At 40.9% G+C, this 16787-nt stretch overlaps 1 protein-coding gene across 3 annotated transcripts in view; it reads left to right on the top strand.

Moving 5' to 3' along the window:
- Nucleotides 1-16787, top strand: part of LOC145787768 (WD repeat-containing protein 3-like) — a 168818-nt gene that overhangs the window by 142359 nt on the left and 9672 nt on the right. For 2 of the 3 annotated variants that reach the window (XM_082599589.1, XM_082599587.1), the window contains 3 exons: nucleotides 6845-6895; nucleotides 7153-7196; nucleotides 12800-12928. In XM_082599589.1, coding sequence (XP_082455715.1) covers nucleotides 6845-6895; nucleotides 7153-7196; nucleotides 12800-12928 — 224 coding nt within the window. The remainder of the gene's footprint in view (nucleotides 1-6844; nucleotides 6896-7152; nucleotides 7197-12799; nucleotides 12929-16787) is intronic. The other variant, XM_082599590.1, reaches the window with a different exon arrangement.

Genomic DNA, 16787 nt, shown 5'->3' with positions numbered 1-16787 from the left:
GCATGCTCTTCCCGACGATGTCCCGTTGTGGTACCATTTGTAAGAAACCGGTATTTCACGCAAAAATCACAAATAGAAATTAAATGTCAGTTATTTTGTTCCTCAGTGAGATATTTGTTGCTGCTTCATTGATAAAATTCGCTCAAACGATTGTCCGATTTTACTCATGGCAATACGTAAATCATCTTCCAGTTGCAGACGATTTCTGTATTTATTCTTGCTATACATCATGGTCAAAAAGCCACTTTCACAGTAATAAGTTGTTGAGAAGGGAATTAACACTATCAGGCTTCCATAGCCAGACTTGGAAAGGCTTTCATGGCAACACACCAGAAATCTTCTAACTTTGATTTGTCAAATACCAGTTTCAATTTTGGAAGCTTTTCAATTCGATGATGTTCTTCAAATTATCCTCATCTGACATTTTTGTTAAATCAAAAAGAAAAGTGTTTATAATCCAATGCTGGAAATAATTCAATTCACCAGCAAAAAAGTAACCATCGAAAGAATCAACCAGCATGTTTAAGTGGGAAATAATTGCATTTCTGACATTTTGCAGCAAAGAGTTATTTGCAATTTGATCAAGAGAAGGAAAATTAGCAAGGTTTCCATTAACAACAATTATTTGTAGATAATTGTTTTTTCAAAGCAAAGACCATAATGGCATAATACTATTTACAATTCCAAAATAAAGCTGCACTGTGAAATCTGTTTGAAAAGCTGCTTTGTGGCCTAAGGATCTTCGTACCCTTTGATGTTCAATTTCGTACCCCCAAGGGGTACGAGTACCCCCGGTTGGGAACCCCTGCTATACAATGCAAAAGATAAACCATCCATTGAAATACACTTGTCTTGACTCACGGCTAAAAGAAACGAAATGTCACTAGCTGTAATGTAACAAATCACTGGTATGTGTTCTGTGTGTGTTATTCAATAAAAAAGTATTCGTATTTTTTTCTGTTCAACTCTACTAAAGAGAGAGTTATTAAAAAAAAACTTATTGGATCTAACTGAGACAAAGTCTGTAGGTCAGTGGTGTTGGTGTGTCTAGTAAAACCAGTTTGTGAGCAAAGTGACGAAAAAGCAATTATTTCTAATTTGTAATAAAAGTATGTATCTTAAAACATCTTTTTTATTTTTGAAGGTAGGTTGCTTGATTTATGATGGTATGCTTGATTTATGATTAATGACGCAACAATGTTTAGTGCAAGTTAGTAAGTATGATTCAAAAGATTTGCAAATCTGATGTAATTTTGTGGCATCTAATGAGACTTTTGGTCACAAACCTATTTGACAGTCTGGTAGCACTGGTGAGCATTGCCATTACATAGAAAACTTTGACAGTATTTTGTTGGTAGTTTCTCATCCAGATACGAAGAAGTGTTTTCGTGTACGTGTAGCAGACATGGCGTATTGCATATTGAGATGCCTGCTCATACACAGTTGTCGTCACTACGACAATACCCCTGGGCGGGGTGACCAGGACACAACAGTCTTCAGTGCTACATGTACTGATTTATTTTAAATCCAAGTGTGGAGGCAAAGATATAACACAGCAAGCATGATGTCAAGTAGAACCAGAACATTAAACAGAAAACACCAGAACAAAAGCCTGGCAGCCCCGAAACCATAAATTAACTACCCCAACTATGCTATACTGTATTCATACTACATTACTGAAGTGAGAGTCAGAGCTAAGAGTCACATAACTATGGTTGCAGCTACTTAAAAAGACACCACAGTTTTGATTGGAAGTGTACTGCTGGGAGCGTTGCAATCATTTTACACAAATGCACAATGTAATAAAACTGCAAAACTACATATGTGTGAGGTAATTGTCAGGATGCGACTAGTCATGCTTGGAAATGCAGTGTTTTGAATTCCATTGCGAAACGCAAGAGTGTGCTGTGAACCTACGGATTGCATAGATTCCAATATTCTGAAACGAAGCAAGAGTGAGTGATGTCAGAGAAAGCTAGCAGGAGCTACAGACACCCTCGCAAGAACGCAAACGGGATGAGCCGTTTGACTTATGATGAGGATATGCAAACGAGAGCCTACACAAAACACACTATATGACGGCACAACAATATAGAGGTGAAAAACGGTAAACACAATTAGTGGAATAGCGAGATCGGGTCTCCTTTGCACGGCGCGAACGCTAATAGTTTCTCTGTTCCCAGGTGGAGCAGCCAGTCGGCGAGGCAGAGGTCTCATACAGTGGACACTGGACAGCCAGCTAGAAGGCTACTCTGCACAAAATTATGTGTTTACTAGTGAGGATAAAGATAAACCTAAGCACATTTGTTACTAGTGAAGGCTATGAAGGCTGCCTAGATACAGTAACAAAATACAAAGCCTACTATAAAAATGACGAGGCATCTCACAGGGCACTGAGCGCACTCTCTACGAAACAGGGGGCAGTCCGGACAACGGCCGTACAAAGAAGTCACGCAAACTGCTGCACACCGCCACACAAGAGCAAAGCGTCATGATGGCTGGATGATTGTTCTAACTATTTGGGAAAAGGTAAAAAAAAAACGGACAAACGTTTCATCAAAACCAGACCAGAACTGCGGTGCCAAAAGACACACCAGGGGAGGGCGGCTGTGCTGAAAGTATGCAGCCTCAAGACAACCTGCAAGTGCAAGGACGAAAGCAGCATGAAAACGAGATGAAGTGACTATTCGGGAAACATGTCCAGCAAGGCAGAAAGGGCCGGACAGTAACATGCCGACTTATATCAGACCAATGGGGCAATGGCAGCAGCAACACGACAAGGCCAATAGGGCAGAAAGCGGTGGACAAGAGAATGCAAGCAACATGCCAGCTTACATCAGTACAATGCTGGTGATGCCTGTAACAATATCTAGAAAAGTGCAAAAAGTAGTCAGACATGGCAACCTACAGGTAACAATAGTAGGCCTTCTTAAATTAAGAGTTCAATGGAAGCAACAGTAGAAATATAGTAAAATCCAATTTACCATCTACCATCTTACTTTTTGTCATCGCAAAACCACTGATTTACTTTTGCGTTTGTCACTGAACACCCCATAACAAAAATTTACATTGAAACAATGGCGTTCTTGTTAATAGCCTAACAATGAACAAATGACACAGCAGCTATTAATGTTTCTTTTTCGACTGCTGACTGCACTCAAGGTAATGTTTAACTAACTGGCCTACTTGGAGAAGTGTGAATGTGGCATGGTGATCTAAAAATTCAGAATGACACTGCAGCGCAAAAGTTTCAAACACGTGGCCGTTTTTAAACTTTGAAATAATTAACGATTACCGTACATATATTTTCCATAGCTTGAGAAGATAAAATGATAAAGTGAAAATTAAAAGATAAAAGATAAGATTAATAAAGAAAGATAAAATGCACTTTAAACTTACTCAAAAAATCTTAAAAATACCCATCAACCTTCTAACAAGTTTTTAGCATTACTGTCGCGCCATTTGATTGCATGCGAGAAACTCGTATTGTTACATCACTATCACATCATTGTCTATTCACTTTTTGTGTTGTTATCGCCATAGTAACCTTGGTATTTGCTGAACTCAGTTTTTCAAATTGACTAATAAAACTTTTCTGTTTTTTGTGAACCACCCAGCAAACTGTCCACTTGAAGCGATTGACTATCTGTTATCATTAGTCTCGTCCTGTTGCTCAACACAACAAACAGTGTACCAGCCTCATTTTTGTAATCAAATATCGATTTCGCTTTTAAATCATCTTCCAAAAATGAAAATGAAGAAAATGAAAATGCTTTAAAAGCGAAATCTATATTTGATTACAAAAATGAGGCTGGTACACTGTTTGTTGTGTTGAGCAACAGGACGAGACTCAGTTTTTCAAGGGTTAGTTTTTCCCCTGCTTTTTGAAAGTTGAATGCAAGATTTTTATTCTCCAGGTGTGTTTTTGCGTTTGTACAGTGTGTTTAGCTGTGGGATAAGCAGCTAATAAGGCGTTGGCTTTTCAATAATGCAAATGTGGTTCGACTCCTTGTTTAAGCTGGTTGCTAAAAACACCGCTCACCTCTATCAGAGTGCAATAAATTGGGTCGGCACAGTTTCCAAGGAAAGGTGGCCGAGAGAAAGGAACTGGTTGCCCTACTCTTAGTATAGGGTTACCATATTTGAAAAAGCAAAATTCCGAACAGTGCATGACTATTTTCATGAGACCATATATATGCGCTACCGAAATGCTAAAGCTGCAAACGTTGTACGATACTCATGCTAAAGCGCCAGCTACCGAAATGGAAAGTATTGTCGCATTACGACACATGAAGCTAAACAAAAAAGACCAGAATAAGCCAAATTGAAGAAGAAAAAAACTAAAAAATTTGTTCGAGTGAAATAATCACTGCAACGAACTAAATACCGGACGTAAAGTATGTTAAAAAAACAAGTTATAAACTAAAAAAAAATAAAAATAAAAAAAAATAATAAACCAAATCGAAAAAAAATAAACCAAACGGTTGCAAAATAAACCAGATTTGGTTTTAAAAAGACTAAAATGGTAACACTGATTTCTAAGTGGTAAACATCATTGATAAGGAAAACGCTCTGTTACATCATAATTCCGTACAACCTCGTAGTAAAAAAAATGCACACGGTACGAAATAACAATGTTTTGGATTGGCAGTGTGCACAGTGCGATTGCAGATGCAGTAAAATGACCTGGCTGAGCGAATTTTCTAGGACACCCCTAATTTACAGGATTATTCCCGCAATTTTAATTCCCCCAAAACGCCCATCATAAAATTCCGGACATTTGAGCATTTTTTTAAATTCCTTCCGGACGCAAAATTTAACCCTAAATTCCGGACGGTATGGCAAGACTTAGTACCCAAAGCTTAGTACAATGAGAATTGAGAACCTTATCTTTTCATCCCCGACTCTTGGAATCAAGTATGGAACCACCTATAGTATAGTAGTATACCTATTTACAGTGTTTTTTCATCTCTGCGTTCTTTTTGTAATACTACTTTTTTGCAATCTAAGGTTGTTGGTGTGTTGTTACTATCTTTTTATTGCGTTTTAACTTTTAACTGTGTTATTTTGTTTATTGACTTCTTATTATGTATTGCTGCCCTCGGGTTAATTTACAAGTATTCATTTCCCCTCAGAGCAACTTGACTTGCTGTAGTGTCTGTGCATTTATGCAACAGACGTTAATTAATTCTACCAACAGTTAAATCTGAAATGTAAACTTGTGTAAGGCAGGCTAGGCACTTATGCAGACACAACAGACACATCAATAAACTGAAGCAAGAAATCAATCTTCCTTAAAAACGAGGGACCCTCATGAAACCCTTCAAACCTTCTGCGGAACCTCTGTTGAAGAGCCCTGTGCTACATGCAACTACACTTGGAATACCACCAAACCAGCGACTAAAATTACAATCAAGAAGGCCATTTGTTCGCGCTGACTTCTGTCAGTCTCTGATGGATGCTCTTGTAAGAGATACCAAAAAAACTATTCACTGAATGTTGCCAGATACGGTTTAACTTTTGAGTCGTATTACTATTTATTAGAAATCGCTACTCTTACATCATTGAAACTAGATAAACTTTAACAAATACTTATCAAAGTAAAGACGTGTTTAATTTTTCAATACTTTATATCATATTAGTTGAAAAGCTAGAGTAGTTTTACATCTTAAATAGCTTATAAAATACTTAAGCAAAACTTAAGCCAATTTCACTGAACTGCTGTAATATTGCCTGTGCGAACCTGACAAACTTAAAAAGTTTCTTTGAGAAATGTTTCCTCTTGAGAGAATTTTGTTGTCTAATATCTTCTATTGTGTGTACCCACCTACAATTCACTAATTCGTGCATTGTACAAAGCCATGTCATGATTACGATGCAGCTTTGACTGTTTACTTCCAAACCATTAGGCCATGGGTTGGGTATGCAAGCCATGGCCCGCGAGCTTAATCTTTTTAGCCCACGGAAAGGTCCGGATTTTAAATAATGTGTGACCATTAGATGATTTTCATCTAGGTGTAAGGTAGCTGCGTAGTGTGTAGTCATTCATTGTATGCACATTATCATAGCATAGTGAACAATAGATATTTCCTGTGAATGCAAGTACGAGCACTTGACAATACAGTAGTATTCACTATTCAGGGTTGCCAATTCGATGGTTTTAAAAACATCTGACAACCTTGGTAGTATTGTTTCTTTCAAGGATATAACCTAGTTTTGTGACAGTGCTGATGAGATGTCACCGCACTTTGCCCAGTGCCCACGTTAAAGCTACTTATGTATTTTGCTGTCATTTTGTAAAACAAAAGTAAAATCAGATTAAATGTTCACATTAAAAGACTTTTTGAACAGTGCTGTTGTGGCCTGCGGACCAAGCTGGTAATACTAATACTATGTATTTGGCCCAGTAATACTGCAAGTTTGCACACCCCTGCAGTAGGCTATGACAGTATGACACGTCTGGTGAAGTTTTTTTAAAATTGTAGGAACTTGGATTGGAACTTGTGATTTTTTGTCTTTAAAGTTACAGTTACATCTGTTTTTGTTTTTTTTAAAGCATTGTGACGTAATAAGCTACATTATAGCGGTGAAAGCATTTGTTCACAGAAAACAATAAGAAACTCTTCTTCAATGAAATGTATTTTTGTAACTAATTTGTTTTAAAACTAGTTCAAAATAAAAAAAATCCGAGGTTTTTAAGTTGTGTCAGTGTGTCACCGAAGCTGACAGTGTAAAGGTTTTGATACGCTGTTGTTTGTTTCTATCCAGCCCAGTCGTTTCAGCGTTGGTGGCCTTCTATTGTGACTAAATAGTTGACTCACAATCTTGTTCATTGTTCTTACAGGCTCCTTATATTTCTCAGCACCCCATACTCCGCGTTTACGGCAATATGACGGTGGGTAGCGTAACCATCTTGTAGAGTTGTTGTTCTGTAACAAACACCAGTCTGACAATCATTGACCTGTTTTGTAGATCGCATTTTATTTGTACATTAACAATCAAGTGATGACAAAATAACGACCGCATGCAAGGAACCAAAACATTTTAAACAAAAAAGAGATACGTTGAAGTTCTCTGACAACAACTAATTGTAGAAATATTAGTTATTGCGAGTTGAACCAGAAACTGCACTGACTTTGCTTATTGTTACAGACTTCCAAATGGTGCTTGCAAGTTCTGAGGAAAATTAAATCCAGGTATCATCGTAAAACTATGTTTTATCAATGTAACCTCATAGTTAATCTATTACCTTTACGTGGTAGTGAATCAACCTCAAAATCACATTTTCATTGTGGTTAAATATACAAGACCAAGCAAAACAACTGGATATAAAAAAAAGAGAATTAGATGGAAAGTTTTCGAGTTCGCACTGCAGCAAAGCAAAATTGAATCTCTGTCATATTTTTGTTATTTATTTGTAGTTATAGATTTGTAGTTGAGGATGCCCATTGCCCAGCCACCGAAACAGGGACAGATGTGGAGCAGTGCACACATGTGGTGACATTTTCAAACAATGGTTGAAGCGCCAAAGACACTGCATATGAGATGTGCACACCAAACGACTCGACTATTAGTATATTTAATAATGTAGATTCTTTTCTTCCTGCTTACACCACCTCACAATTCCAAAAATCTGGGGGAGCTTTAGTATTTGCGGTCCCTAAGCCTCACAAGCCATCAGAGCACCAACGGAGTTATCATCTGATATACCTCCTCTGTGTCCTTTCAAAACACTCGAAAGGCTGATCTATGCCGTGTCAACCCCATCATCAACCCGCTCCTTCCCAAAGAGCAAGCTGGGTTCCGAGTTACAGTGGAAAATACAAGATATGAAACATTGTTTCGTGGCAAAAAAGAAGATCTTACATCTGCCCATGACAGCGTATAGCACCGCGGCTTGCAAGCTGCTTCACCACCGACATGTGGCTCATATGATTATGGAACTTGTCAGGAATCGAAGCTTCACCACCAACTCACAGCGAAGCAGACTGAGATGCCTGACAAATGGTATTCCACAGGGATTGGTCCTGGCTCCACTTTTCAATATCTACACCCACGACCCGCCAACACGGTTTCCGTGAAATACGCATACGCGGACGATCTGGAAATTTTCCACTCCACAAAGTCGTAGAAAAACCTAGAAGACACCTTGAGCCAAGTCATACAAACCCTATCAGCATATCTCCAGAAATTGCGACGGAAACTCAGTGAAACCATAACTGTGGCAGCAGCTTTCCATCTACACAATTGGGAAGCTGATCATGAGCTAAATTTCCAAAACAATGGAAAATCTCTGTCCTTACGCCCCGAACCAAAATACCATTGGGTGACACCAGACAGATCGCTCACATACTGCCACCATTTGATGTCACTGCACAAAAAACTGACATCACGTGCTGCATTACTCAAGTGCCTGACAGGATGTAGCTGGGGAGCGAGGGTTGACACTTTGCGTATAGCACTATAGCAGCCTTAGCTTTTGTCTACTCTTCAGCAGAGTACTGTGCACCTGTTTGGCGCCGCAGTGCTCACTGCTACAACATTGACACTGCCATAAACAGCGTCCTGTGCACAGCTACCGGATGATTATGTCCCTCACCATTGGATAATCTCTCCATTCTTCCTGACATCCAACCTGCTGAGCTTCGTCACGAAAAACTGCTCTGTCTCTTAGTCGATGGGCATTTGAGCCCGACTATCTTCACTCCAAGGTCCCTATTCCTTTAACCGAGCACCCCGTCCAATGAAATCAAGACACCCATTCGTGCCAGCTGCTCTTCTGATCAACAAAGCTGACAAACAAGACATCTCTGCGGCTAATCGGGCAGAATATAAATGGAATTCTGAATGGAAGTCAAGTACCACCAGATTCCATGCATTTTTCTCCGATGCCGCCACCCGCCCCATCGACCTGACATGATAAAGACAGGTGTGCGTATGCCTCAACCGTCTTCGTACAGGCATCTAACATTTCCACTCAACCATCTTTGCACGGGCATCTGACATTTCCACTCAACCATTCATCAATGGGAATGGTTTCTTCCTCCTCTTGTGAATGTGATGCCGAGGAACAGTCGAAACCATCTTCAAGCCACCTAACAGAGTGGAAGGTTTGCGCGTTTTGAATGATGAAAGGCTTATTTGATTAAAAAGAAGTATATTTATTGGTATCTGGTTCATTATCTGGTTTAGTTGTTTTCTTTTCACGAAAGTAAGAATTCAATTGACTGGCTAAAACCAGCGGTTGAGAACTCTGTGGCATGAATTAGTGGTGCGATGCTGATGAGCCTGGCTTCAAGGTCGAAACACTGCAATAGTCAATTGTAGCAAGAACTGACAGCACTAGATACTATTGCTGTCAGTTCTTGCTACAATTGACTGCTGAGAAACAAATTATTTTTGTAATTCCTCATGAGGACGCAATGTCTAACACGTTCGATTTCTTTCTGCATTTTGCTTGGAAGCATCAGGGTTGATCCAGATTCCAGAACGTACTCTTTCTAACACTGCTCTTCTGGTGCAATCATGTTTCCTATCAAATCCCTAAGATAGCTAAACTCTGTACCAACTATCTAATGACATCCCAATTCCACATCATCATCATCCAAATTCGGTTTTGTACGCAGTAGTGGGGTGGCCGATCCTTTCCTTGCAGCCATTGCCTTTACTCCTATTTTCCATCTTGTTCTGTCCATCACCTCTTCCTTTTGTCTAACTTGGTGTGCTTCATTCTTCACCTCTTCCTTTCATGTTCTTTTTGGATGTCCCATTGTCCCTGTTTCATCTTCCCATCTACCTTTAAAGTTAATGCCTTTCGAAGAAAACTTCCTTCCTTCTTAGTACATGGTTGGTTTGTTTTGAATCTTCATCCTTGGACTGGACAAAGTCTTGATTGGTCATTCTTGGTAGTTTCACACACCTGTAGACTGTAGAGGCTTTTAACGCAGGGCCAATGGGCCATACATGTCCATATGTTCTTACTCCTATTACACTGGCAAGTTGTTCAATAGGCTCCCTCAACTCATGCATATCCATTATCCATCAGTTCTTCAGTCTTTTTTCAATTCTGGTAATTGCTCTGACCATTGCCCTTTCTGTTCTTGTTAAAATTACCACTTCACTCTATAGCAGTGGTTCCCAACCTTTTTGACCTTGCGGCACCATAATTTGCGGCACCCTGGCAAAACTGGATCAATTTTATGAGGTTTCTGCATTTCAAATATCTGTATGAAATAACACAGAATAAGTTGTACAGTATAGTGCGCGTAAATAAATGTATTTATTCAAAAGTCAGTGTGAAATTTGGGGTTGACTTCTTGCACAAAGTCCCTTAATATCTGGGAGCACATTCGATAAAGCCACCCGCATTTCTTCCTCGACTATAAGGAGTCGTTCTCGTTGTTTAGTTTTTATGTTCGATAATACGGAAAATCCACTCTCACATAGGTATGACGTAGAAAACTGCAGCAAAAGCACAATAGCTTTCTTTCCAACGCAAGAATATTAATTTTAAATTTTTATCCAGAACTCGTCAAATCTTTATCAACAAAAGTTTCCAATTTTGTAATGGTTTGCAAGGTTATTCCTGGTAGTTTCGCCTACTTGTAGAGGCTCTTGACACAGGGCCGGTTACCGAGATTGACAGAGTGAAGTTCTCCGATTGTTGAATTATTCCATTCACTAGGTGCCGCTGAATTGAGAGCAGTCCTTAGAATGCGTTGCTCAAGCGCACACCCCGAGAGTCGAACCAGTGCCGCATGATCTTGAGCCAGGCATGTAACCACTGAGCTATCAGAATTCGGGGGGACGTTTTTATGGAAAGAACACCAACGAGTCAAAATCTCTCACGCTGATTTTCCTGTACGAGAAAACAAAAGCTTACCGCGGATTAGAGTTAAAATAAATAAATAAATTTCGCACCGGGTTAGTTAAAATAAAGATTGGGCCACAGTATTGCAATATTTCAATATCTCGCATCACCCTTGAGCATTGCAATTAGTACCTCAAGGTGCCGCGGCACCCCGGTTGGAAACCACTGCTCTATAGTCTATGCCGTACAATGTTGCAGGCCGCATACAAATGAAGACTTTTTTTCATACAACGTTACCCACATTTTTTTAATTTTTCCCAACCCAGCTTTGCCCTTCATGTCACAGCTGCTTCGCATCCACTGCTTCCGTTTATTTGATCATCCAAATAACAGAAGTTGGTCACTGTTTCAATTCCATAACAGAAACTTTATTTGCAATCTGCAACTAAATCTTTTCCTTTGTCACATTTCCCACAAATAAAACAATTTGTCAGTCTTGCTGTCGCTCTCTTCGTATTGACACATCTTGCATGTACCCACTTACTACACACCTTGCTTCTCGCATATATTTGCTACAACATTTTTACATTTTCTACACTAAAGTCTGTCTGAATTGTATAGTGTATACTGCCTGCAACATTGTATGGTGGTGAGACATGGGTGCTAAGAGAGATGGAACTTACAATTCTGAGAAGAATGGAAAGGGCAATGGTGAGAGCAATGTATGGGGTAAAAATGAGGGAAGAAAAAAGACTGAAGAATTGGTGGATGTGCTAGAAATGAGACCAACTTGCAAGGGCAATTGAAGTAAGATGGTATGAGCATGTGCTGAGGTAGGAGCAAGGAAGTTTTCTTCGAAGGGCATTGACCTTGAAAGTAGATGAAACGAGGACGCCCAAAACAAACATACAGTATAAAAAACAGGTGAAGGATGAATAAGACAACGTTGGACTAAAGGAAGAATATGTGATGGACAGAACGAGATGGAGAATAGCAGTTGAGACAATCACTGCAAGAAAAAATTGGTCACCCCCACTAGTGGTGACAAAACCAAAATTGGATGATGATTCTACTGATCATTTCTCCACGAGTATCTGAACGCTTCTTCTGTAACCAAATATGCTGGGAAAATTTTCTTACTGCTTTATTGTTGCATTGTGCGCATAGATCAGTAACATTGACTACCAATACTTTATTTTGAGTATTCACTCTAGTTCTCATTTCTGTGGTTTCATTCACGCTTACTTTCTAGTCTGTTTTCCGATGCATTTTTCCATTGATATGTTTCCTGTCACGTGAGATTTACTTCTTTATTTTGTGTGTTCAAACAAATCCAGTTGTGTTGCTTGGCTTTGTTTTTGGTAAAACAAAGTGAATCCACTTTCAAAGCTCTAGCATTATTAAAATGTCAAACAAGTTAGTCAGAAGTACTGTGCAGTTTTTTGTCTTTTTCTGTTTATAGATTTAGTTAACCATTGTATTTTTTTCAGATGTAGTTAATTTGTATGTATGTTATTCCTGAAGAGGACATCTTGTGATGTCGAAAACGTTCGATACTTAATTTGTTGCGTAGTTTTATGTTTATGTAAATGTAATAAACTTGAAGATGCTAAACTTGATCACGTTGCTCGGCTTCGTATGCCTATGGTTCAACAAGTTAGGTTTTGCAACTGGGTAAATTTTAATCCTGGTAACGCCGTCCGTATTTGAATAGGTTTTTGCACCGCTGATGTAAATCAAGGTTAGAAGTTAAAATGTCTACTTTTGAAAATGTTACCGTTTTTCAACAATATCAATTCTCAGATGGAAAGACGTAATCACATTGCACTATGTAGCTTGGGTGGAAGACTTGCCATTTTTTGACATATGAATCAATTGAGATATTGGTTTTTGACAATGCCAAATCTCAAGTTGAATGTGAACGGCATAGTAGATGCCTGATTCGAGTCTCTACTGATTCGAGTCTACTATTGGTTTTACACTTTACAGTGAACTAGAAGAGTCTCTCCTCGTTCTGCCCTTTTCTTACGTGCCTGACTTTCTGACTTTACTCAACGAGTTTGTTAAAAAAGAGAAGGAGGTTGAACTGGTGTGTCGTTGCATACTTTTCTTAATAAGGTAGGTTTTTGCTGATTACTAAAGTGTTTTCTGCATTAAGGAGTATGGCCATCCTGGAAAATTTCATATTTTATCCGGTCATTATGTAATCTGAGTTTGCGATATTTTGACTATCATCCAGAAATGGATGCTGGAACAGTTCGGGAACCCTTGGCTTTCCGTCATTGGCTTTTAAAGAACAAGTATATTATCTAAAAAGACAGTCTGTGTGTGTTTAGAGCAGCAGTTCCCAAACTTGTCCAAATTTGGCTGACCCTTTGGAATTTTTGATGATTTGCGGCCCTTTAAAAATTACAATCAGAAGACAAAAAATCAAAGTATAAAAAATGCCATGGGGAAAAAATACAAGACTAAAATAAGATAAAAATTAAAAATTACCACTAAAACATCCATTAAAAGTAATGCAAAAACTATCATAAGAAGTTTATCGGGGTGACTACACTTACTTTGCTGCAATTAATTCATGACTGTTTGGTTTTGGATAGTGCAACTTTCATGTCGTGTGTTTCTATATTTATTTGTAATTTGCATCTCTGTTGGATAATCGTTATTGATGTCCAATTACTGCAACTGGACCTGTATGGGACACATCACTCGCAGTTACCTTTTCATTAATCTCACTGACTCCTTCCCTGGATACGTATGTAATCAAAACAAGTGGAAGTCATATCGGTACCTGGTCATTTGGTCGACCAAACGACCGGACACTGTCATATCATAGTTCCTTAAGTTCAAATCTAGTTTGTTTAAATATCGAATCAAAATTTAAAAAAACACCAGCAGATTTTCTTTTGCGGACCCCAATTTGGGAACCGTTGGTTTAGAGGTTTTAACAATTATGCTTTATGCAATTATGTTATTTTTTTGCAATTTAAAACCAGGTTGCAATATTTGATTAAGGTATTTAGATGCTCAATGTAATAATAAAGTACTGCGTTTGTGTTCTTCTTCTTCGTTTGAACCTTCTTCGCCACTCCAAGGGTCGAGGGGCTCTGCCTTTTACCACCCTTGGGCAGTGGCGGCGACGCGGTCTAGATGTTTGGGCAGGTGTCGAGCAGCCATTCAATTGATTTGTCATCCAGTTCACGCAGACCACGCACACCATTTGGTGCATGGTAGATGGCGCAATTGCAAATGGTGTGGTCTACGGTTTGTTCCTCCTTGCCACACTCACAAATCGCGGATGGAGCCATCCCCCATTTGTGCATGTTGGAGCGGAATAGTCCGACGCCAGTACGCAGGCGGTTGAGCCGCACCCAGGCCTTCCTTGGCAAATGCATTCCGGTTGGGTGGTTGCTGGTGTCGGAGATGAAACTTTGGAGTCTTGAGGAGTTCTTCTTCCACTCCGAGCTCCATTGGTGGTCCGCCCAGGTAGCCGCACTGATGGATTGGTCTTCAGCGGTTTTCATCAGAAGTTGTGCAGCACGTACAAATGGGTGTCTCGATTTCAGTTGCTGAGGTTTCTCGTTCACAGACTCATAGAGACTTGAGTAGAGCAATTAGTTGGGGTTCGTAGCGCGACGAGAAAGAGACAAGATGGCTTCTTCGCGACGAAGCTCAGCTGGTTGGATGCCTGCAAGGACAGGGAGATTTTCCGATGGTGTAGGTCGCAGGCATCCTGTCACGATACGCAAGGCGTCGTTTATGGGCTCTGCGGCTCCAGACAGGTGCACAGTATTCTGCTGGAGCGTGAACTAGCGCGATGGTGGCAATGCGCAGGGTATCGACTCCGGTTCCTCAGCCTGAGCCGGCCAGGCGCCTTAGCAAAGCTGTGCGTTTAGGGTTTGGGCAGAAGGGCAGAGTTTTTCCATCGGTGTTGATCTTAAGCTCACGCTTCGCTTTCCGGTTGTTTAAGTGGAAGGCTGTCGTCACTGTTTTGGTTTCGCTGAGCTTCAGTCTCCATCTCTGGAGGTATGCCGAAAGTGTCGACATGTTCTGGTTTAGAGTCTCTTCTAATGTATCCCATTGATTCAACAAGTGTAAAATGGCCAAATCATCGGCGTAGGCGTACTTTGCGGATACCGTGATTGGTAAGTCGTGGATGTAGATGTTAAACAGAAGGGGGGCCAGGACAGATCCCTGAGGGACGCCATTCTTAAAGCGTCGTAACCTTGAGTCATGAGAGTGACTTGGTCAACAGTAGATCTTCCACGTCGAAAACCAGCTTGTTCGCGGGGCAAGAGTGGGTCTATAATTGGTTCGACTCTAGTGTAGATAAGACGTTCGAAGATTTTAAAAGGTATACAGAGAAGAGATATAGGTCGATAGCTCTTCGGATCCTCTTGTGGCTTATGAGGCTTAGGGATCGCGACTACTTTGGCTCGTCTCCAAATTTTGGGGATTTTGAGTTGGCATAAGCAGGAAGACAGGAATTTGCGCAGCCAAGACTTCATGGCGGTGCCAGCATGGAGTACAAGTTCGGGGCAGATGTTATCGGGACCAGGGGCCTTACGGGTCTTAGTTGATTGCAGGGCAGCGGTGAACTCATCGGACGTAAATTCACCAGAAATGCTTTCCTCGTCTGGTGTTGGGATTTTCCAGAGATCAGACGTTTCCCTCTTTACAAGTTTGGAGAACTTGCGGTCGCCGATTTTGTACGTCCCGTTTTTCACTAGTTCTGATGCGATGTTATTGGCAGTAACGGGGCATTGGCGGGTAGGGCGTGCTGAACGGCCCGTAAGGTTGTTGACAGTACTCCATGCTATCTGGCTAGAGTGTGTAAAGTCGATAGTGTTGACGGTGTTTTTCCATCGCTCTAGCCTCCGTGAGTCTAGCCGATCAAGCAGTCTTGTTGCGGCTGAGATAGAGGCAGCACCTGGTGAGGCACGAATATAAGAGCGGTATAAAGTTTTGCACTCTGAATCCCAGCACGGCGTGTAGTTCTTTCGGTGGCCGCGAGGGATAGCTTGTTTAGCTGCGATTTGATAGCACGGCAGAAGTCTTGGTAAGCCTCATCCACGTTGGCGGTAAAAGGTGAGGGTAGTTTCGCCGCGGTTTGATTGGTTATGAGGCTGTAGCGATTCCAATTGGCCTTTCTGAAGTTCCATCGCTTCACTGGGGCACTTGGGATGGGAGAGACAAGCTTAGGGGCAGTGATAAGCGAAGGTCGGTGTTGGGAACGTGGGAACTTCTCTAGCACACGTCTGTCAGGAAGAGAGCTGTCTGTATCCATGTTTGTAAAGGCCAGGTCAGGGTTTGTGCCCGTTCCCCAGCGTCCGGACCAAAAGCTGGCTGGATCTTTTGGATTGTAAAGGAGGGCGAGGTTGTTGTTTGCAGCCCAAGCAGCCAGGCATTCTCCGTCGCTGTTGATGTACTTGTAACCCCAGTCGGTGTGCTGGCAGTAAAAGTCACCAGCATAGATACTGGGTGAGGGGAATGCGGGTATAGATGATGGGTTCAGGTGTGAGGATGGTGGCTTGTATACATTGATGATGTTGTAATTTTCAATGCTCACACAAACCCATTCTATTTCCTCATTGGCGGAGGAGTTTGCAAGCGTCCAGTTTAAGCTCTCATGGACAAACGTGGCAAGGCCATGCTTCCTGCTTTGGGTCAACCCAGCTAGTGAGTAGTGTGGAATTACTAGCTTGTCTGCAGAAGTGCAGTGGGTCTCCTGGAGGAGGATGACAAGAGCTCGGTCCTTATGAGCGAGCTGCTCGATCACATCAATCTTGCTGGATGTGATGCCTTCAGCGTTCAGCTGTAAGATGGTGGGATGACGGTACTTGTCGACAGTGGAACTGCCTCGCTCTGAAAAGAGCGGTTCTCGTGGGGTCCTGTGCTGAGCAATCCGGGTCGAGGTTCGGTTTTTACAGTCTTCGTTTCGCATTTTTTATGATGCTACTTACAGGGGGGACCG

The sequence above is a fragment of the Aplidium turbinatum genome, chromosome 18, assembly GCF_918807975.1.
Source record: "Aplidium turbinatum chromosome 18, kaAplTurb1.1, whole genome shotgun sequence".
In the NCBI taxonomy this organism is placed as follows: Eukaryota; Metazoa; Chordata; class Ascidiacea; order Aplousobranchia; family Polyclinidae; genus Aplidium; species Aplidium turbinatum.
This window is presented reverse-complemented; position numbering and strand designations above follow the sequence as displayed.